The sequence below is a fragment of the Sciurus vulgaris genome (genome assembly GCF_902686455.1).
Source record: "Sciurus vulgaris genome assembly, chromosome: 5".
NCBI lineage: Eukaryota > Metazoa > Chordata > Mammalia > Rodentia > Sciuridae > Sciurus > Sciurus vulgaris.
In genome coordinates, this window is record NC_136465.1 from 107,931,044 (window position 1) to 107,954,908 (window position 23,865).

General features: G+C 36.7%; 1 protein-coding gene across 1 annotated transcript in view; it reads right to left on the minus strand.

The window, feature by feature from the left end:
• Positions 1-404: 404 nt before the first annotated feature.
• DBX2 (developing brain homeobox 2) overlaps positions 405-23,865 on the minus strand; it is a 36,037-nt gene continuing 12,576 nt past the window's right edge. Inside the window, exons 2-4 of the mRNA XM_079139639.1 lie at positions 22,513-22,608; positions 10,867-11,054; positions 405-5,134 (exon numbers count right to left, since the gene is read on the minus strand). Coding sequence (XP_078995765.1) covers positions 4,802-5,134; positions 10,867-11,054; positions 22,513-22,608 — 617 coding nt within the window. The 3' untranslated portion in view covers positions 405-4,801. The remainder of the gene's footprint in view (positions 5,135-10,866; positions 11,055-22,512; positions 22,609-23,865) is intronic.

The window sequence follows — 23,865 nt, forward strand, 5'->3', positions numbered from 1 at the left end:
CAGCCTTATCATTTCAGTCTTCAAAGTGGTGATAGATGACCAGTCCCCAAGAGTTTGACTACTGCTTTCTTTGTAGACAAAAATACAGACTCAAAAAAAAAATGCTGAATAATGTATTAATCAGACTGGAAAGTAAAATTAGATAGAATGTTACACTACATTATTACGTTTTCTGTGGACTATGCACTAAAATCTGAGCATTTATGTCCTTCTACTTGGAGTGATGGGGTTCATTTTGATAAGTTTCATGCTGGCTTTCTGAAGAGACCCTTCCATTGGCATGTTTAATATTCCTTGATATCCAACCCCAGAGAAAGTATAATCCCAAGCTCCCTCACAAGCTTCATTCTGTTTTCTTTGCTGAGGCTTTATTTAGTTCAAAACATAAATTATTATTCTTAAGTACAGGATCCCATGACCATTATTTCTATGCCCTGTTATCTCTTGGCCCCATCCCTTGGTCCACCTCAAAAAGTAAAGGAGCTACAATGGAATATTATGCAGTCACTGTAAATAGTTTCAAGTAACTTTTAATGACATGGGGAAATATTTCTGTGTACAAAGTTGAGTAAAAAATCAGGAAAAATTGAATATACACTGTGATCCAAACCTGTTGAGGCACATGTATTTTACATTACCATACATTTAAAAATCACTAATTTTTTTCATAGAAGAGCTAAGTTGGCTATCTCCAGAATGTGGAATTACATATGAATTTTATTTTGTTAGGTGTGTTTTTGAGTCTATTTCTTTATAACCAAAAATAATAATGCTAAGAACCATATTTGTGACATACATACTATACATCATTAAGGTAGTTGCTTAATTCAGAAGTGGTTTGAAAAAGATACAGATTAATCTTGCAACATTTTCCTTACATATTCAAGAACACTTATCATTCTGAACTTCCCTGCTTTGATTATCTGCTTTTCTTCTCTCTTCCCAACAAAACTGAGAAGGCAAAAAGAATAAAGGAGACAGAGTGCACTTTGAACAAAAGGGAACTGCTGAATTCCTTTCTGTACTCTTTCTAACTCCATCTGGATCACTATGGTCTGGAGAGGGAGAGCATAGAAAACCAACACTGTTGAGCAGCTTGTATTTTTTTGAACAGTAGAGCACTTAAGAATTCTCCTCCTGCAAATAGAGAGTCAGGGGTTTTGGAGGATATCAAAAGTTTGTTTATTTTTGCTCCAAATTCAACAGATCCTATCAACAGCAGCAGGGAATACTTCAAAAGTTGCTTGGCAAGAAGACTAACTTATAGACTATGTGAGGGTAAGGATTATGCTCTTTCTCATATTTGTTGGCACAGAGGCTAGGACATGTTTCCCAGAGTGCCCAGTATGTGTTGAATCCCAGAAACCAAAATTACTGGGGGTATTTCAGATAGCTGATGCAGAGCTTAACAAGCTTCTGAGTGGAATGACCTTCATGAACTTCATGAAAGATCAGAGATTGAGGGAACCATTAGCAACCGAGGGATGGATGGGTCATGGGACACATTGGGGCATATGTACCTTTTAAAGGAAGTGTGTAAAATGCATCAGAAAAGGGAGTGAAGGGGACCAAGAGGAACACATGTGGGTTGAACAAGTATATTAGTTTATGATTTTATATTTGAAAAGTGAAAAAGAATATGTGTACTGATTCTCAGGGGTGAAGTGGAAGGAATGGATGTTGAATGAGTATGTATGGCCATATCTGTGTGTATATCTAAAATTCATTGGAAGGTATGGCATGATCATGTGTGTGGATTTTTAAATTCTGAGAACAACTGAATTATATAATTGGGGTCCCACGCAAACCATCTTACTACTAAGAAATATCCTTTAAACATTAATGATCATGATCTTCATTGTCTCCAGAGCCAGTGATAATCTCTGTTAATATATTTCCAATCCAAAATACTTATAAAAAATGGAGATAATGCTCACCATTAATTTCTTCTCATCTGCTAAAGAGCCACTTGATAATTTCTTTCGAAATGCTTCAACCTCCTTCTATAGCCCTGGTGCCAATTAGAGCAGCATTTGTCTGGAAAGCAGACAGCAAATATGCTATTGCATGATCACTTGCAGAAAAGGAACTATACTGAGATAACAGGAAAATGGACACACAAGTCCAAGTGTTGGACAGTTAGGAACATAAGCTAAGAGAGAAGGGAAACCCTGGTTGATGGAATAACAGGGCTCAATACTGCCCTCCAGCACTTCTGGCAACAGAAAGCAAAATAAACCACAAAGGGCACATGTATTCATATCGTGTACACGTCTGTGTGTATTTCCTAGGCACCACTAAAATAGCCATCCACAGGGAACTTTGCCTACATCTAATTGCATGCCAAAATGGACAATAATTAAAAGACTGATTTGTATATTCAAACATCAGGCCAGTCATACAAAGTGAAGCCTCTGCTGGCCTCAGACCTTCCTGTTGGAAGATATGTAAGAACCAATGAGCCCATTTCTACACTAAGTAATAAGGTAGCCTTGACAGATTTCTCTCTTTCAAAATTCAAGTTATTCTTAAGAAACTTTGATCACAGAAAAGCACTTCATGATTTTGAGCAGTGAGTGATTTAAAAAGAACAAAAAAGCATTACCATTGCACCCTAAAACACTCCCATGGCACTTACTTTCTCTAAACTTCAAAATCTGACAGAAAAGAGAATACTCAAGAGAAAACCATTCCAAAAGTAAGAGATTGTAAGACAGAACATGCTTCTGAATTTCTTTAATAAATCTCACCACAATCACCAAAATGTATCTCTTAAAGCATCCCACACCATGTGAATACATCCCACAGTGGTATGGACCCCTTGAGTCTGGTAAAGACCTCAAGATTTGAAATTTGACTGCTGCGTCCAAATCCCATTCATTCACTTCATGACCTTGTGTAAGCATTCTAACCATATTCTGCCTCAGCTCCCTTGTCTGACAACAGGAACCTGATAGTAATACTGTCTACATCGTAGAGTTATTGCTGTGAGGATTAAGTGCTTAGCATAGTGTCTAAAACCTAGAGAGCACCCTAAAAATGCAAATGAGGTTAACATCATATAAAAAACTATTTTAAATCACTTTAAAACAGCTCTTCAAATTTAAACTGTTGTTAGCAGATCCCTGCCCCCACTCCCAGCCATGAGGCATTGAGATGAGCTTCCAAGATGACTCAAGTGACAGTAAAAGATCATGCAATAAAGACATATACCAACAAAAACATGCCATTCATAAAAAATAATTTGCTAACATTGATTAAAAACCATTATCTTCTGAAATAGTGCTTTTTCTAAACACCAATCCTTCAAAGGCTATAGCTGAGAAGGTAAGCAAATTAGAAGCCGCCATCATTACGTAGCTTGTTCACTAACAAAATGCCACATAATGAACTTCTAGGAATGTTTCTTATCCACAGATTAATGACAGCTTGGTTCAAAACCACATCATTTCCTTTTTCTGCTTCATTTCCTTCAAAGTGAAACATAATTTTTTCTTGGACATGAAATTAAAATTGCTGGATTAACTAAGCAAATCGTTACCAGAAATGTAATTTTATAAAAACACTATTTCAGGGTTGTCAAAAACATAAAACATCTGTGTGGTGTTTGTTAATACATAAAATAACCCAATATACATAGTATAGGCCAACTAAGTGGAAAATTGAGCCTGTAACTAGAAGTGCAAACAGAAATCATCATAGATTCCATCAGCATTGTGTTTTTAAGTCCATTTGGGAACATTTCAAGAACTATAACATTATAACTTTCTTTATTTTGGGCCAGAGGTCACAAACTACTTGACACAGATGTTTTGTTTGGCCAACACAGTGTTGGAAAATTATTGAACTCAACTATCTTTAGGTAGGCCATGACCTTTATTTATCTGCCAAGTCCTCAAACATCCATTTTGTTTTGCAAACCCTGATCTAGGCCTATTGCTACAGAGAAAGAATCAAAAGATAATTATTGGTTAAATGGGTACCTCTCTCAGTGATGTCCTGATAAGATGTAGAGACTTGAAAATGAAGCATATATGTCATTATGTAAGTTAAGTTATATTCAGGAATTCTAATTTTCTTGTTGGGTTCATTTTAATGTGTATCTTCGGTGTATGTATCTAACCGTGGCTCATTTGATTAGCATTGCTGAGTTGCTAAAATTCACTTATAGTTGGATACCAAAAGAGGTCATGAAATAATATAATTTTCCTTTTCCTATATTTTCCTTTTTTAGTCATCCCGGGGATTGACCTAGGGTCTTATGCATGATAAGAAGCAATCTACTACTGAATTACAGCCCTAGCCCCTGAGAAATTTTTAAAACATATTCTTGTGATATCAAAGTTTGGACTAAAGTTTAAATTTTACATTATTTCCAAAAAATTTATAACATTCTGTTGATGAGTTATTTTTCTTCATAAAAAAGGAAATGAACTTGCTTCATGCAGTGTTTAAAGAGAAATGAGTTTCTACCAATGTATTTTTAATGAATATTTACATATATATACATACACATACAGACATATGAATATATACACATACTCAGAGCAGGGACCGAGCCAATGCTTGCTCTTATTCTTTTTAGTTTCATCATATTTCCTGGAAGATTCTATTCCACTTACAAGTTAAGTCTGAGTATAGGGCTAGATAAGAGAACACTGGAGTGAATTTCCTAAAGCATTAGTTTCTGCATCATTCTGAAGGTGTTAGGTTTTAGGTAATAATGAGGCACAAGTTAACTGGCTTTAGAGTTCAAATGTTGTTGGTTAAGTGTTCTTTTAACACGGAGGAATGCTTCCTTTCACATGGGCTTAGTAAGTGCACCCTTGTCTCCAGTGTCTTCCTCAGAAGACAAATACAAGGCACCTTGCAGTGAATTTGCTTCTGGGGGTGGTGCCCCTGAACTCTCCTGGATTAGTTTTTCTGAAGGTTCTGGAGAATTCTCCCTCCATCTTGGACTTGAGGGCTGTTGGGAGACTTCCCATATTGAAGCACATGGAGAAGAGAAACCCAGAGCAGACTGTGAGAGAGGATCCTCTTGAAGGTTTATATCTTGGATGCACCTGTTGGAAAGCACTTCCTTTTCTTTGGAATTCCGCCATTTCATCCTTCTGTTCTGAAACCAAATTTTCACCTATTGATAAAATAATTGGAAAAAGTAACAATTTATTCCAAGCTATTTTGCTGCAGCATTTTATTATTTATTTATTATTTATTTGCAGTGCCAGGGATGGAACCCAGGGCCTCAACCATGCTAGACAAGCACTCTGCCTCTCAGTTATGCCTCCATCCTCTTATTTTAGCATTTTATATTGTACTTGCTTCTAATATTCATTCTACAGAACACTTTATTACAAGGCCCAAACTGGAAAGTCCCTGTGGCTTTTCACATTGGCTTCTTCAAGAATATCTAAGAATTTGCTTTAACATAGCATCCCCATATATATTTTAAAACAACATAACTGTGGTAAATTGGTTACATTCTGTAAGTCTCATGTCTTTCAAAATCAACTTAACTTTCTCAGGTATTTAAGCACATCATTTAGTCTATGCTAAATTTTTTATTCAAAGGAAATTTATGAACTCATAAGAGTATATGAGTATGTATTTTGTACCAAGCATCAGGCCATGCACTCTAGGTGGATTTTATAATTTGATCATCACCATGGCTATAGGAAGTCTTCATTTCACATGTTAGACAATTGAGGTTTGGGAGATTAAAGAGCTCAAGATTAAACAGCTAGTATAAAGGAAGTGCTTAGGGTAGAATCCACGACTATCCAACTTCAGTATCCAGGTTCTTGTAAAAATGCAACCTCATCAGGAGTTTTTTTGAGACTAAATTGAGAATATATTTTATAATGCTTTGTTAAATTATAGGCTTTATATAATTTTCAAGTTTTGATTATGCCTAGGACTTACCAAACCATCATAATTAGGTTTAATAAATAACAGTTGATTGTAATTAAGCCCAAAGTTCTTATGATGGTGGTCCCTGATTGAGACACACCTTCCCCAATGCACCCAGCATAATGCCATCTATATTATTATTATTTTACTTATTTATTTTTGTTGGTGCATTATAATTATATATATATATATACACACACATGTACACATATTAATAGTAGGGTTTCTTGTTGCATTCTCATACATGCACACAATGTAACAATATAATCTGGCTAATTCCATTTCCCAGGACCACCCCACCCCCAGACTCCATTCTTCTACTCTATTCCTAACTGTATTATTAGCCACCCTCTTCATCCACTGTGTACTCAATGGTCCTAGAGCAGAAAATTTCTTAATTGGCTTTCCTGATATTCTGAAAGTCAATCACATTTTTTCCCCAGTCCCCAGTCCCCATTCTTTCCTTACACTAACAACTTATATTTTCATTTTTAAAACACAAACTGGAAACTTTTTACCTAGGTAAAGTATATCAACCAAATATTTTTTGCAATGAAGGAAAAAAATTCTGAGACGGTCCTTCTGGATTGACAAAATAATTTCTTTATTCCTTCAGCTGGATTGGCAATGTTCAGAATGGCTGCAAAAGAAAACTTCCCCAGACAACTAAGTACAAAATACTGCCATCCCAGTTACAACTGTGTGATTAAGACTTTTCATAAGAAAATAGCCCTGAAGCATACATACCAGAGCATTTGGTTCTATTCATGAACTCATTTTTTATTTGAAGTGGGCATTTACTCCTAGGAAGCAGGCCAAATATATCTAATGGGTTTTCACTGAGTTATTTGTTCCCATTAGTGATGCTTGTCTTTCTCATCGTATTAATTATTTTCTTCTTCCCTTAGTCATTCTGTATGTCTAGAAGTATTTAAGTGCTATCATAATAAAGAAAAAAAAAACACAAAAAGAGTTTTCTCCAGTCCATGATCTTGAGACAAATATATAGATTTGTGAAAAGATAGAAAAGTTCTACCTCTCTCAACAAATACAAAAGCATATTGCATGTAGAAATAGCACAACTTGAAAACAAAACTACCAAAGTCCTAGAAGAATATATAACAGATTGTCATTATAATCTTGGAGAGATGAACTTTTAACATGTCATAAAATAATGAGACTACAAAGGACTTATCCTAGGTAGAACTGATTATATAAAAATAAGAAATTTATCTACGACTAAAGATATCAGAAACACATAAAAAATTCAAAAGCAAAAGAATTAAAAGCAGGGACTCAAAGAAATATCTGTATACCTATTGTCATAGCAGCATTATGAACAATTACCTAAACATGAAAAAAAAAAAAAAAAGCAAGTCTGCAATGACAGATGAATGGTTAAACAAAATGTGGTATGTCCATATAATGGAATATTATTCAGCCTTAAAAAGAATATTCTGACACATGCTACAACACAGATGAACCTTGAAGACATTATGTTAAGTGAAACAAGCTAATCACAAAAAGGCAAACACTATATGATTTCACTTATATGAGATTCTTAGAGTAGGCATTCATAGCAAAATAAGTATAATGGTTATTGCCAGGGGCTGAGGAGAGAGAGAAACAAGGAATTGGTTTTGGACACATTTCCAGTTTAATAAGAACAAAAAGTTCTAGAGACAGATGATGCCAATGGTTGCACGATAATGTGAATGTACCTAATGCCACTGAGTGGTAAATCTCATATTTATTTTACCACAATTTAAAAAACCCACAAACTTGGACATAATTTTTACAACATCTCTAACAGGAAAATGTAAGTAACTGTAACATTCTAAATATGTTTATTAATATCCAAAATAATTGCTACATATCGACAACACACAATATAATAGAAAAAAAAAATTCAGCCATGGAAAGGCCAATGATTAAAAGACCTAAAATTCTATAAGTTAAAAAAATTCAAATTTAAAAATAATAAATATCATTGCCCATAAGGTTGGTGATATGTAAAATGATAAACGGTGAAGGGTTTGCAAAAAAGCATTTTTTGTTAATTATATAACTCAGTGTCTAATTTGATATAATATTGTTTTGGAAAGAAATTTTTAATCTATCATACTTTTAAAATACACATACACCTTAACAAATAATCCCTAATGTACCATACTATTTTTAAAGTACATATATAGATGCAATAGTGAAAACTGGGAGTAACTTAAAAGTTGATGGTGGTTAATTGAATTATGCTATATCCACACAATTCTGTAATGCGACACACACACAAAGAATGAATTGGTGGTTATGTACAGCCATGGAAGGAGGCATCCAGAACATTCAAACGGGGGTGAGGGGAGTAAAAAAATACAATTCTCAGTAGTGTCACTCACAACAGTTAAAACTGGGAATACATATGCCCCCTTCAGTAGAATGAATTAATCGTATTATACCACGTAATGGTAATACTACAGCATAAGTAGAAAATCTACTGCTACATGTAACAACACTAAGAATCTCATCATCATATTATTACGTGAAAGAAGCCATATACAAAAGAATATGCACTGAGTGCTTCTGTTAAAATACAAGAACGGGCTAACCTGATCTATGTTGTAGAAATAAGACTAGTAGATGTCCTTGGAAGAAGCAGGTAGTGACTGCGAGGGGATTTTTGGGGTCTCCCAGTTTCTACTGCCTGATCTGTGCACTGAGTTATGCAGGTGATTTAAACCGTTCTTTAGGAAAAGCCAAAATATATGCACAGTATGATCTCATTTATTGTTTTAAATAAATGCAACACATACAACTCGGAGTCTCAGTTTCTTCATTTGTAAAATAAGGGTAATAAAGGTAATTACTTCATGAGATCTTTGCAAGGATTAAATGTTACCAAGTATAAGGGCACTAGGTAAGCATAATGCTAGCTTTTGCCTTATTGTATGTTGGTACGTACATAACTCACATACACATTTCTTTTTAAAATAACACAATGCTTCAATAAATTCAAACAAGATACATTTTTAAATGATGGTAGTAATCAAGGCATTACACTGGAGAGAAGTAAGATGAGCTTGCATTTTTAACTTTACTGAATTTTAACTTTACTGAATTTTAACTTTATTGAAAAAAATGTTTTTAAGTTCACCATAATAAATACCACATTAACTATGTAATTGATATATATGGAAACAAGAAATGCTAAATTCCTTTGGAGATATTCCACCAAAATCAGCAAGACAAAAAGCATGAATTCTGAGGCACCTGAATTTTAAACCCAATATAATTAAGGGAAATGATGTGCCTGTAGATAAGCAAAAGACAGCATACAAATAAGGAACAGGTTTCTGGGGTGAGAGAGAATTATGTTCATGCCGCCATATATTTTTTTAATATGGTGGTTGAATTTGCTTTTCAAGAGTCTGTTTACAGGAACAAAACACATACACTAATAGATTATCACACTTGCTTAGAGCACTGTAGATGGAACACTGCTACTTTTCATCTTTCAACATCTATGTCCCCTTTATTATTATATGGTCTTATGTTGTTATCTAACTTTTCATGAGTTTCTACCAGGTGTGTAAGTTCCTAGGTACAAAAAAGTGTATCTTTCTCATTACCTACCATATTTCCTCTTCCTGCCTACCTCACGCAGTGCCTTGCACACAAGAGACGGACTGTCAAGATACAGCTACTAATTTATCTGTTATATACCCAGAATTGCTCTGAGACCTAGAGAGAATTCCCTAATTGTTCTTGTTCTTTAAAGTGAGAAACCAAGGCACAGGGCAATCAGTTGAGGTTGTAGACTCATTAGTACCACAGTGCAAGGGCACAGACTGAGGGATCTAGGTCAATTATCCTGTACCATACCATGTACTGCATCCTACCACTCCAAAAATTTGGGCATGGGAAGCAGGCTGTGGAGACAGAGCATATCCCTAGAGAAAGAAAGCAAGGTTGAGGAGAGTTTCACACAATAATAACTGGTCTTAGTAAGGTCTAAAGTGTAGCCAGGTCATCTGTAGTGAGCAAGAGGATGGCAAGATTAAGAAAGAGCCTCCACTAGCCCTTTATGCTAACTGGCAAAATGCAGGTGGGTGTAGGTCTGACCAAGAAACCCATTCCAGCTGCCATCCTCCCCCAGCCAGATGCCTCTGAACAGTAACACCCTGCACAACTGTATATAGGGGCTCTAGTTTAAGGAAAACACAAACCCCAGAGTCAAGTTTCCTAGGATGTAAGCCAGCTCCCAAACAGCTTTGCTACATGACACCAAACCTATATTCAGTTCTGTACATTTATTCATCTAGAAAAAAGGCTTATTACAGTGCATTGTGATGAGGAGGATTAAATAGGAAAATGCTAGTGCATTATGTTTTAATTATTTGTAAGTGGGCAAAATTTTAGAGTTGTCTTCACTTTCAAAAAGCCAGAAAGTCTCATTCACAATTATATGAAATGTTAATGAGCAAGAAGGGGTGGGGGGTAAGTGCTGCAAATGTAAAGTAGACTATACATGACATAAACCCAAAGTGAAAAATAATGAAACCCATTAACGACTATTCATGAGTCACTCATTCATGCTTTGATTTTGGATTGAAAATGAAGAGAAAGTTAGAAAATTGGTGTCTGCTTTTGAAGGAAATCATTTAGCCTGCTTCTCTGAATATGAAGCAAAAAAAATATGATATAAATGCTACATTCTTAGCATTTCACTTCATTTTGGAAGAATTAATCAGTCCAATGGAAAAACTTAGACCTCTCAGCCAATGGATCTATTTCCAAATAGGGATCATCTATTTCTACCCATTAAAAAATTATGAAAAGCATTTTGAGAACACCTCAGGGTTCTGCACCATGCCTACCACAAGAGATATTTGCCAAATGAATTGATTTCATTGTATGCCTTTAGAAAGGAGGAGCAGGAGACATCTTCCTGCTCATTAGTACCTGTGATTCCTTTAGTCCCAAATTGATGGCAAGTTTCTTTCGATCTGTTTTGCTGATGTATTTCTGCTTCTGAAACATTTTCTCCAGAGCCTTTCTCTGGTCCTCGGAAAATACAGCTCTTCTTAAAATGCCCCTCCGAGCTTTGGAATTAGAGTCCTGTGTCAGCAAAGGCAGCACACTCTCTTCTCCTGCAGAAGGTGGAGGAGAGATACAAAAGCCTAGTTAGCAATGGAGAAAAGTCAATCTGCCTTCCCCAAGACAACATAGCATCCTCCTACTCTGCCTTGGCCAACGGATCTCATCTAAATTCCATGCACTCAGAGCAGTGCTTCCTAACCTCTTTTGGGGGGTAGACTCCTTTGGGGATCTGATAAATACTCTTCCAATAGGAAGGAAAAGGGGCACATGCGCTTGCCCAAGATTATGTGTACCTGTCAGGAAAGCCTGTGGTTTCAGATTTCAAAGCCCCAAAGCAGAACAAGTCATAGGTGGTTTAAACACTTCATTTTCATCTAATTCTTTACTTATTTATTTTTTCATTCATTTTTTCAACAATTATTTCAATACTTACCATATGCCAGGCCTTCTGCCCAATACCACATATTGAGAAATAAACCATATCCATTTTCTCTTTACCAGTAAAATCTCATAGATGGGCATTTGTTCAACTAGCAATAAACAAGTGATTAAGCATTTTTTTTGTGGTGCAGGGGATTGAACCCAGGGTCTTGTGCTTGCAAGGCAAGCACTCTACTGACTGAGCTATCTCCCCAGCCCCAAGCATGTATTCTTTAAAAAGCCATTTTGGGAGCACAAACCAAGGTGTCTAATCCAAATTTGTGATGTCAGACAAAGTTTTCAAGAGTCAGAGATGCTTAATCTAAGAACCAAAGGGAGAGGTGAAGGATTCTAAGTAACCTTCCTCACTGCTTAATTCCACTGACAATCAACTTCTTGAAGACAGAGACATTTTCTGCTTTGTCTGCCTTTCTGTGGCTAGCATAACACTGGTTGCCACCCTCTGAGTGTTCGCATGCATTCATCACCCATTCTCTCATTCTTCTTGCCAGGTATGTCAGGCAGAGTAATACACCCTTCACCCCTTGTGCTTGCAAAGATGTCTGTGTCCTAAACAGAATCTGGCAAAGGGGAATTAAGGTTGTAAATGGAATTAGGGTTGCTAACAGTCGATCCTGAGCTGAAGAGAGTATCCTGGATCATTCAGGTGGGCTCAATGTAATTATAGGGGTCCTTATAAGTGGAAGAGACAGGCAAAATAGGTCAGAGTCAGAGATTTGAAGATTCTACACAACTCACTTGGAAGATGGAGACATAACTGTGAGCCTCAAGGAGCTAAAAAAAAAAAAAAAAAAGTAAGGAAATTGATTTTCTCCAGACGCTCTAGAAGGAACACAATTAACGCCTTTGTTTTAGTACAATGAGACTATTTGAGACTTCTGGTCTCTAGAACTGCATGATGGTTAAACATGTGTTGTTTTAAGACACAAAGGTTGTGACAATTTGTTATAGCATTAATAGAACACTAATGCACTTGGTATCAGGTCCACTGAACTAACTGCTAAGGAAACCAGACAAACAGCACCTAATCCCTGTCCTACAGACTATCACTGTCTCGTGGGCGTACTGACACATGATCATTCACTCCATAATTTAGGCACCAGGAGAACAAGGACTCTGGTTTATGATTGTAGTTGGTCTGCGTTTTGGTGTCTAATAATTATTTATTGAATAAACAGTGAATAAATTTATTAAGTGCTAGAATAGAAAGGTCTGCAAAATGTTCTGATATCACAATGGAGGAAATGTTGACTTCAGAAAAAACAAGATTGAGCTTCATCTAAAAGAACAATAGAGAGAAAAAGAACCAAGGCTTGTCCAGACACAGTGACCAGCATGTCTGAAAGCAGCAGGCACAGAGGAATCAAATCTATCCAGGGAGAAAGAGCAGTCTGTAATTGTGGGGAAGGGCATGAAGCAGAAGCTGCGAACTGCTGCCAACCATAACCACCTGCAGATGGGCTTTGGTCTTAGAGTGTTGTTTAACAATTCTGGTTTCATTGTCCAGATTTAATAACTGGGAGGTTTCACATGAAGTCCAGGTTTCTGACACCTCTTCAAGGTGATAAACTCACTACACCTTCCAATTATACAAATAGCTATGAGAGTGAGTGGCACATGACTCCTTTAGATGGAGCATGTGGTCCTCAGCTTGCCATAGTTTGATTTTTACCTGCCAGGATCTTGAAGACCTTTAGACCTTTGGCAAAAAGATTATGGAGTGGAATGGAGCCAGATCATAGAGAACTGCAAGAGTTTGGGGCAAGAAGGTAATGGAGATCAACAGAAGATGTATAAGCAGAACATGAAATGATAATACACGTACACTGAACTGAACTGTTACATTTACTCTGTGTTAAGCCACGGAAGCACAATATTCCATTTAATTCTCACAATGAATTTACGCCATGAATACTACTATTATTCTCACCATCTTACAGAAATAAAATGAAGTTTAAGAAAATCAAGTGACTTTGTTCAAGGTCACATAGCTAGGGTTTCAAACCCAGGAAGACTGACACCAAAACAAAATCTCTTAACTCTCCATAATACTGATATAATTTGGTTTGTAGTTTAAAAAAGAAGACAATAAATCTTATTACTCCTACTTCTGCAATATGATCACTTCCTTTTCTGTTTGTCTAAAAAGATTATAAACATCTCCTGGCTATTCTCTCTGCCCTCAGGTATACCTCATTCTACTTTATCCTCACACTGCAAGAACCACACTGACCCTTTCCTGCCAACTCTGTAACTTTGCATCTCCAGAGAAATGCTGTACCTCTGGGATGCAATCAAGTCCAACTCTCCATCAACGTTCACTCCCAGTGATGTTCCTCTCCATTCATCCAAACAGGGGGTCTGGGCTGTTTCCTCTACGATGGCACTAATTCTTTTTGCCTGTCTTGTGCCAAGATCATACCTTGAAGTCAGGTTTTGACAACTGGACTTGCTATTCTTTATCAGAGATGTAAGAAGTTTGTTGTTATTGCTTTTAGAAGTTTCATGAAATACTGGTCAATAATAAAAATAGTGTGAATATCTCAACATGCTCATCTTTTCATAAATGCTTTCTTCTCTGAATATTCTTTGGTATGGAGATCCTAGAATAGCTCTTCTGTATTATTTGAGATTATAGCTTCACCAGCAGAGTCTTTAGGAAGACTCAGGATAAATAACTATGGTGTTCAGAAGAACTGGGTTTAAATCTTGGCATTTACTGTGTGGCCTGAAGCAAGTTAAAGTCTTTTCCAGCCAATCTTATAAAGCCGATCCAAGGATTCAATGAAATAGCATAAGAACAGTACAGAACCCAGACCACATTAAGAATCCCACAAATCTGCTGGGTTTGGTGGTGCATGCCTGTAATCCCAGCAGCCCTGGAGGGTGAGACAGGAGGATGGAGAGTTCAAAGCAGCCTCAGCAATTTAGTGAGGCCCAAGGCAACTCAGGAAGACCGTGTATCTAAATAAAATATAAAAAGGAGCTGGGAATGTGGCTCAGTGGCAAAGTGCTCCTGGGTTCAATCCCTGGTACCAAAAAAATAAAGAATCCCACAAATTTATTTCACTTCCCCTTGTTGGATTTCATTACAAGAATCATAAAATACATTTATCAGTACAGATGAAGAAGTGCTCAGAGTAATCAAGATTCAAAGTCACACAAAGGACACAGCTCAGTTGCACTAAGGCCTTCTGAACTCAATTCTTGACACTTTCCTTTGCATTCTGGCATTCTTAATTTGTAAATGTATCCAATCTATCATTAGTACAGTCACACATTTTAACAAGTAGGAGACAAACAGTAAATATCCAAAGACAAACAAATGTATACACTATCCAATTGATGACCTTTTAAGGAACCATTAAAGATGAGGACTATGAAAGCTAAGCAGCAGCAAAGAAATACTTACACTATAATTTTTAAAACATGATACAAAAGATATATACTATGTTTACAACTAAGTAAAAGTGAAAGGAAAAGACTGAAAAGGCAAGAATAAACATTAAGGTAGGCTATTGCAGAATTATGGACAAATAATCCATATCCACTGTCTACATTTTTAATTTGGTTCTATTTTCAAATGGAACAATATCAGCAATCTTTTGGGGAATAACTTGGTAGAGTTATTAAGTGGATGCTGAGTGACAAGTGAAGAAGCATCCAATCCATCTTTAAGATACAGGTGATCAATCCATCTTTAAGACACAGAAGAGGTCCATGAAGGATACAGACAACCAAATATAGAGAGATGAGGACTGTAGACACAGCAGAGAATGCATTCAAGAGTGCTGGATAAAAAGCTGCTAAGTCTGAAAGTCCTAAGATAACAATGCTCAAAGCAATTCCTTAGCTGGCAATCTTGGAAAAGGCAGGCAGAAGCATGAAGCCAGGTGAGGACCCGAGTGAAGCAGGGTGGGATGAGCATACAGCCTGGCATTGCAGGCTGCAGGGTCTGACTAGAAAGGACACAGGAGATAAACTGGGAGAGTAGATAAGGGCCAACGGTGAATGAAACAAATGTGAGTTATGATGTGACAAGGGCAGCTTCTCAAGAAGACACAACCAGAGTAGTAGTTAGAAAGGCAAATATTTTCTGAATTAATAAAATATTTTACGTTTCTACATAGATTCCAAAGTAAATTTATAGACCTATAAAGGTAACAAAAAGAATCTACATTGTTTTTTTTCTAGGTAGAGTTTTAAGAAAGGCTCATAACTCCACTCAATTTAATCCCTTCTTCAACAAGACCTACAGGTTAAAATAAAACAAAGGGGAACAAAGTTCATTTAAGTGCCCCTAAAACTTTTAATAGAAATTGTAGGTTTTCCTAAAGAGTTATTTTTAAATAAAGAGAATCAAGTTCCCATCAAGGGAATTTACAAATACATTATTCTCACATGTGGTGAATACTAACATTTTGGAGGCATTTTAGATTTAACCAGATCTCAATCTTTAAAAGAAAAACCTGGTACAACTGTGAAGATTAAAGTATTAATTCCAGAGTCTGATTCTCTGCTTTTAGTGCCCTAAAATGAACAAGAATACAACCAGTAAATAAGCAAGAAATGCTACAAAGATAAAGAATATTGCATTCTTCCTTGCTTTGCTATTGCCTAGTCTCTCCTACTGTGGTTCTCAATACATAAATAATCCTGTTCTGCTAAAGCGGTGCACCCTGAGTTCCCAGAAGAATTATATTACGATGCTGCCATTACTACCCTTGGTGCTCCTCCCCATGTCTCACCCACGATTCTTTCACAGGCTATGTCTGAATCTAACCATAAAACCACAAAGATGAACCCACAAAATTTTCATACCTTGTACCCCTGCAAAAATCACTTCAAGAACTTCTTGGTGACCCAGAAATCACTCAGAAGCTACTGAAAAGCTGATAGTAACAAATGCTTCCAACTATTTCTAAATTCATGACAAACGTCTGACTCCTATGAAGACTTTCAAGTGACAAAAATTAAATAATACAAAAATGAAATAAACAGATATGGGGCATAAGGAATTTAGGCACCTCTATTTGATGATATCATTAGTATTCATGTTATCATTAATGTTATTTTTTACTGTATCTTCCATGCATTTCTGGGACTCAATATATGCCTATGTATGTGCCAACTACATGCATCATGTCATGTAATATTTACAACAATCCCCAGGGGTACATATTACTATCCCCATTTTCCATAGGGGGAAAAAAAAAACAAGATCTAGAAAGAAATTTTGTATTTGAGAGCACATATCAAAGCAAAATGAAGCGAATCAATGTTCTTCAAAATTACATTGAAAATTTTTTAAATTATAAATGAACAAGGCAAGAGGTAGAAAGATGGGGAGTATCACTAAAATGGCAGAACAACCTAAGGTAGAAAACATATCAGAGGTATGACTCTCTGGATCCTGGATGCTTCCCAACTGCCATCTTCCAGACAAGCGCTGTGGGAAGGACCTGGTGAAGGGCACACCTACGGAGGTCTGCCATGTGGGCTGCTACTGTTGGGAGTAGAGGTGAGAGAGACAGGAAAACCAGCACTAGATGATCTAGTGGTAACCACTGCCTTTCACTCTGGCCTTGACCACTAGAAAAGATGACAACTCTGAAGACAGGGCAGTGCTATTCATAGCAAATGGACAGCCCTACAGAACAAAGATGTCATTTTCTAGAACATCAGCCTATGAGAAAGTAGCTGCAGCCCTTGTCCTACCCTTCTACCCCTGAAATCCAGCAGAATCCTATCCCAAGAACAGTAGTATACCAGCAATTTGTGAGGCATTTAGACTCACCTGGGTTCATCTGAATCTCTACTACCCTTTCACTTATTGCTTCAGGAAGTCTTATAAAGGCTTCTGGGTTGTGCATGTTGCCCTTTGTCCCATCATAGCCTCTAGTCCCTGCTGTGGTCTAGGCCCTCATCTCTGTTCCCTGTTCTGTTCCAGCCTCTGTGCCCAATCTGTGCTATGGTGGGGTCAGAGCAGGCCAAGGAGTGCTATCTCTAGCCACTCCTAATATGTTGCATTACTTCAGGTTTGCTTTCTAGTTTCCCATATTAAAAACTAATTTATATCACAGCGACTCTCTGACTTTGTAAGGAAAGTGATAACACTAGTCTACAAAGCACCACCGAATCCAGATCTCTCCAGACTTTTAGTAAAAAAATTCATGGTTATTTCAGGATAACTGAAGCTGGGGACTATCAACACCCTTTCGGAAAGAGAATTCTTTCATCCTTTTAATGGATTCAATAACTTCTTAGAGCTGGAATAGACAAGAGGTCATTTGTTTAATTGAGGCCTCTGCCACAGGCCAGCGGAAATGCCTCCATTCACGATTTCCTCAAATGTACATCATTTCAAACCTCAGGTTGGTGGTCCTCCCTTCTGGGATCAGTGTCCCTCAAATGTGAGAGAGCTCTCCTTGGTGGGTGCATCTTTTCCTACAGAAGCATTCTAACAGCTGCAACTTCCTGTCTCCTACTTTCAATGTTCTTATCTAGGATTTTCTCTCCTATGAAAAGCTTCCTCACCCTTCTTTTCTTCCATCTTCAAATGTGTGCACACACATGCCCTTGGGTATGTGTCATATGTAATTTTGGTAGATTTGAAGTTTGGAAGGAGAGGACATAGTATTTACCTAACCCGTCTATTTAAATTAAAAGCTTGCCTCCAACCTCCACACAGTCTAGTGTTTGGAATGCTATACTACTTATCACACATCTTGAATGTCCCTTATATCAAGACCCAATTTAACTTCCTCTGAACTCTACTCATTGGTCCTATTCTAGCTGCACATCATTCTGCAGGCACATACTGAGCTCACAGTACATTCCCTTCTACTTTTGCTCTACACAGCAGTTCTTTCCCTCCCTTATCCTGGACTTGCATACTTGTTCTGGGGAACCTCAAATCAGTATAAGCAGCACTATTAGATTTCACGTTATGCTAGGAAGGGCTACAGACAAGATCAGGGACAAGCACTCGTACCTTCAAGCAGTTACTCCTGTCATCACCCTCTGGACTGAACATTTGGAGAGAAAAGGAACTCCATTCTAGGAACATAACTGCAACACTTTCACTGCTCTCTTGAACTGCTGAATAGAGTCATCAACTTGGAAAACCCATTGTCTCTGAGCCTCTGACTCCTCTAAACATTCTTCTTGGTTGACAGAATGTCATTTATCTATGGAGTACCCCTCCCTTCACTTTTGAGAAGACAATACCTATATTCAACTTACTGCACAAACTCAATTACATTTTAGACAATATAATTGGCTTCTTGCTTTATTAGAAAAAATGCTGCATCCCTTTTAAGATCCTACAGTGCTAAAGTTTAGCATTCTATATATTTAAAAAAAAACTTTTTGTGTGTACGCAGCCTTATGTGGGTTTCCATAGATCCTGGTTGGCTTCCACAGTCCACTCACCACTCCAGCTGAGACAGTAAAAGACTAACACCCAGGGCAGATGACAAGATCACTAATCAGAACACAGCCCATCATTGACAGTTAAACTCATAGAACCAATCTACATTTGCAACAATAAATATAGTGTCCCTTTCCTGTCACCTTCAATAAAAGTCTAAAATCAAACTTGGAGAGCATATTACGTTCTTATGTTTTAACAAGGAAGGTAAAATGGTAAAGTGATCTCAAAACATAGCATCTGAATTCCTATTCTAAGAAAAAGGCAGAGTGGTTTGTGTCTGAAACATATTTTCCTTGTTCTGACTTGTATATTGCTCAAAATTGAGGCTTTGTCTTTTAAGGTATAAAATCCTTCTTTTTTTTTTTTTTTTTTTTTTTGCCTTACTGGGGATCGAACTCAGGGCCTTGTGCTTGTGAGGCAAGCACTCTATCAGCTAAGCTCTCTTCCCAGTGCTGGTATAAAATTCTTGAAAGGACAAATTCAAGTTGGGTACTTGAAGACAAAATGGAATAATTATCTGATTTAACTCAATTAGCTAAGCTACATAATTAAGATTCCTATTTTTCTCGGGTAGTTTTTTAAAAGTCACTCTACATCATATCTGAAACTCACCCTTTCATTTTAGCTGAGAAATGTGTTATTTTGAAAAGAACCTTATGGATGTAATATCAAAGATTTTCCATGCACTGTTTTGGGGGAGGGGAGAACTATTACGACTGCCTTTTAATTTCCCCCCCTATAAAGGCTGTGCTTAAATAGCCTGTTAAACTATTTACTGCATGTGAGAAGGGCACTGGATGAATGACTGTTTCCACATTACAACAAGGAATCAATCGTAAACCGAAGAAGTTAATAATTAAATCAATATTAAACAAATGAATCATGTTCATAGTCAAAAGGATATTCCACTTGCACAGTTACAACTGTGTTGATCTGATCCTGTCCTTTTGGAAAGAATGAAGTCAACTTGTGAAACAATGATGAAGGCCATCAATGTCATCAGTTATTAAAATTTTTAGTATAAACCTAATTTTGGCTGTCTAAGCAAAACTTAATACAAGTTTACTAAGACAGTTCATTTTCCTTCCTTTGCACAGTGGAAAATAATTTAAAATTTTAGGCATAAACATTGTTCTTATTATTAAAAGAAGTAGGGGAAAAAAAAGAAAAATCCAGTAAATGCCTTCAGTAAAATGGATTGTACAGATGTATACCCCATTAACTGTTCCTTCGTATCTTGGTTATTTATGTAAAAGTCTTTATTGACAACATAATTACACCATTTCATTATTAGTTGCTGCCAATATGAGTGAACATTATAAACAAAATAAATTCATTTTGGTGTATAACTAATAATAAGAGACATCACTCTTTATTGAAAACACTTGTAGCACCTGTAAACCATCTTAAATGCCAACTTTAGAAAGGCAGACAAACTAAGTGCAGCATTTCCTATCCTGTATCTGAGGTGCACTGACTTTCAACTGTATGTTTATTAAAAAAAAAAAAAAAAAATGAATCACAGGACTTTAAACCTGCAGGAATAAACACCATAATTTAAGACAATTATGCAAAGGACACAAGATAGAGAAATAGGTAGAGGAAAATCCATCTTAACCTCTCAATTAGTCTAGAAGAGGAAGTTATCTAGAAAATGTCTTTAGCATCACTTTCATGTGTTCTGTTTATTAAATGGGCCCAAACTTCCGTGGCTTGGAGACTCTTAAAATGCCACTATAAAATGAATACATGTACACACACTAACATATACATATGTAAATGTCCCCCTGTTACACAGTGATTTTTTGCCCATTTCTACTTACCTCAACTGTACCACCAGAGATTTTTCTAAAGCAAAAGACAGTAGCATATCAGGGTGAAATAAATGAAGCGAAGTGTGAGACCTCTTTTAATCTCCTCTCCCCAAATCTAACAGTAAAGATTTAATTTCCCAGAGATGCTACTGTGGGCATGGTATCAGATATTTGGGTTTTAAATCTCCACTCCAGAATCGTGGTCTGCTACTCTAATATACGGTGATAAATGTCTTCTTAATTTGCACAACAGCTTTCAATCGTCCTCATAGCAGACCACCTTGAAGGAGCGAGTAAAAGGTTTAGTCATGGTTTCTATTTTGCTGTTTGAATTCAATACATTCTAGTTAAATGGACAATTAATAGGTCACTTCCAAAATAGTAGTGTATCAGTCCTGGTTAATAAACAATCCCCACAGTTGATAATAGGCCCTATGTATTCAGCAAGTCCCTGTATACACTCAGCTCATCCACTAAATCCCTTTTCAGGTGGACAGGGTTATATGGGAAGATGAGCTAGAATGAGTCTATAAAAGTCAGTTTCATTCACTGCTTTATTTTTCAGTCAAGTGCTTTAAATGGTGTCCAGAAATTCACTTGGAATGTGAGACAGGAGAAAAGACTGACACACAGGGCCTTGCTTTATGACCATACAAAAGGGCAACTGACCCTTGCCCCAGCCTTTTCCATGTGAAATGGTTCCTAAAGTTCATCTGCAGAGTGAAAAATCGTGGTGAGGTCGCGTGTGGATGAGTCAAGTAAAAGTGACGATTGGTCACGGGTCTGTCACCCATTGTGCTGGGTCCCAGCCATGTAAAGTGCTCTGTGGGAAAGTATCAGCCCCCTAAAGAGATGCTCAGAAGCCTGAAGCTCATTAAACGGCCAGCATTTGCTGCCTCACTTGTCAGGAATCATTCTGTTGAGGAACTGCTCTCCTGAAACATTCATAAAACACATGCACGGAGGCAGCAGGGAGCTGAATTCAGCAGTGGTAGAGCTCTGTACTTCAGTCTGACTCAACTCTAATTTCGCTTTTCACCTGACAGAGCTGTTAACTGAATAAATGTTTTCTCTTGGGCAGCTGAAATAAACACATCCCTCTACTGGACTTCTTTGTCATAAACACAAATTCTCTATCACCACTTCTTACCTTACCAAGACATCTCAAGATTCAGGTGAACTTTACTTTCATTTAGACATACTCCTTTGCAAGTGAGAGTATGTGTGTGCACGCACTATGAGTTCTGTCCTTCTCATTCCTGTCCCCAGCCCATGCTATTAAAATTCTGCTTGTATGATTTTTAATGTCCTCCTGAAAACATGTCCAACAGCTCTGGCTGGATTTCTTCAAGATGATGAAGAGGAGGTATTTATCTCCTCTCATGATCTTGACAATCTTTAATGATTTTCTACAGACACCTTGTGACTTTGTGTCACATTTTAAGCTGGATGGAATTTTATACAGCAGTTTCTTTGCCTCCCTTCCTTTCTTTTTTCTTCTTTAAAGGACTGTTGCTACACATTTCAGAAAGAGCCAAACTGGTCCCTCAGAGATCTTTTATATCAAATGGAAAACAAGTTGCTTTCCTTGGTATGTCAGCCCTAGGATTCAAAGCCATTAGAAACTGCTCACAATTGCTCACTGTGCTGAGGCTTGATAAATCTCTGGAAGCCTTCTGAATAGGATCGCTGTGATTTTTAGTGAGGAATTAGCTCCTTGCCATTGCATTACCAATTAGCTTCCCTGAGCGCATTAAATCCTGCTGCTCTGGTTTACAGAATAACTGAGGCATTGCTGATGAATCATTAAAAACTTACTTGGAAAAGCGGAGGGGGATGCAGGGCGCCGACAGGACCCACCACAGCACGCAGAGTAGAATGCTGGTGCACTCAGAAGAAAAGGTTTGGGAGGCCCTGCAGAGAAAGAATTGGTCTCATTGATTAGCCATTTCTTTTAGACAATATTTGAAATTCAACTTTCCTAAAAGTCATTGAATAAAAGCACTTCATTTTCTGAGTTATTCAGTTATATAACTTGTACTGAAATTAAAGTCACATTAAAGCAGACTTCATCGGTCAAAGTGCTTACTAAATAATTTCAGCAAGATTTGAAAGATGTAGTGGAAACATCAAAATTACTAGCTGATGTTCTGTGAGGTCATGTAATCACAAGTAGGGAATATCTAATATTCCTTTATTTAAGATATCTAGAGCAACACTGTCCAAGAAAACTGTCTGGAATGATGCAAACATCTATTTCTGCCCTGTTGCACATCGTAAAACTACTAGCAAATGAAGTTACTGAGCTCCTGAAATTTGGCTAATGTGACAAGGCCACTGAAATTTTAATCCAAAGGAATTTAAATTAAATAGACTGGTGTGGCAAGGGACTATGATATTAAATAACATAACTCTAAATATTCTACTTACCAAGAAACAATTTAAATATTATGTGTTTACATTTAATTTTGAAAGAGATTCTATCACTTTACCTCTTGTTTTTAGAATAAAGTTTATTTGAAATATATACATAGTTGAATTCCCAAGTTGGTGATAATTCATTTACTGAACAATTCCATAACAAAAAAATGATGTCTCTGATCACATTTTCATGTTTTTTAAGTACTTAAGAATAATCATATTTTATCTCCAGAGAAATTTAGTTAAATCAAAAGTATTTATAAGTGTTTACAGTGTAGTGATTTGCCAAATAATTCTGTTCTAATTTTATTTAACTTTCATAAAATTTTCCAGAGATATGTATGAAATAGTTATTATTCTTATAGCAAATGTATGTAAAGGAGACCCATTTTAGTGTCCAAAAATTCTATATTTTTGAAGTTTCACTATTTTCAGAGATTGTTCTAAAATTTTGAGTATGAATACCATCATAGAAATGATATATCAATTCAATTGAATTTAACATTTTAAATGAAATTTTTAACTCTATTCCTTAGTGGATGAAAAAAAAATAGTCATAAAGGATATTACAGAATGTGAACACCAATTCTTTATTGAGAACTTTCCAGATGCCAGGCTTTGGTTAAGTGTCTTACATATATATCCTTAATACAATGAGTTTAATACAGTATAAATGTGGTTGAGATTTCCTGAAGGTGGGCACTTGCTTTTACCATGGCATACCAAGCAGAGTGCCTAGCACATCATAAA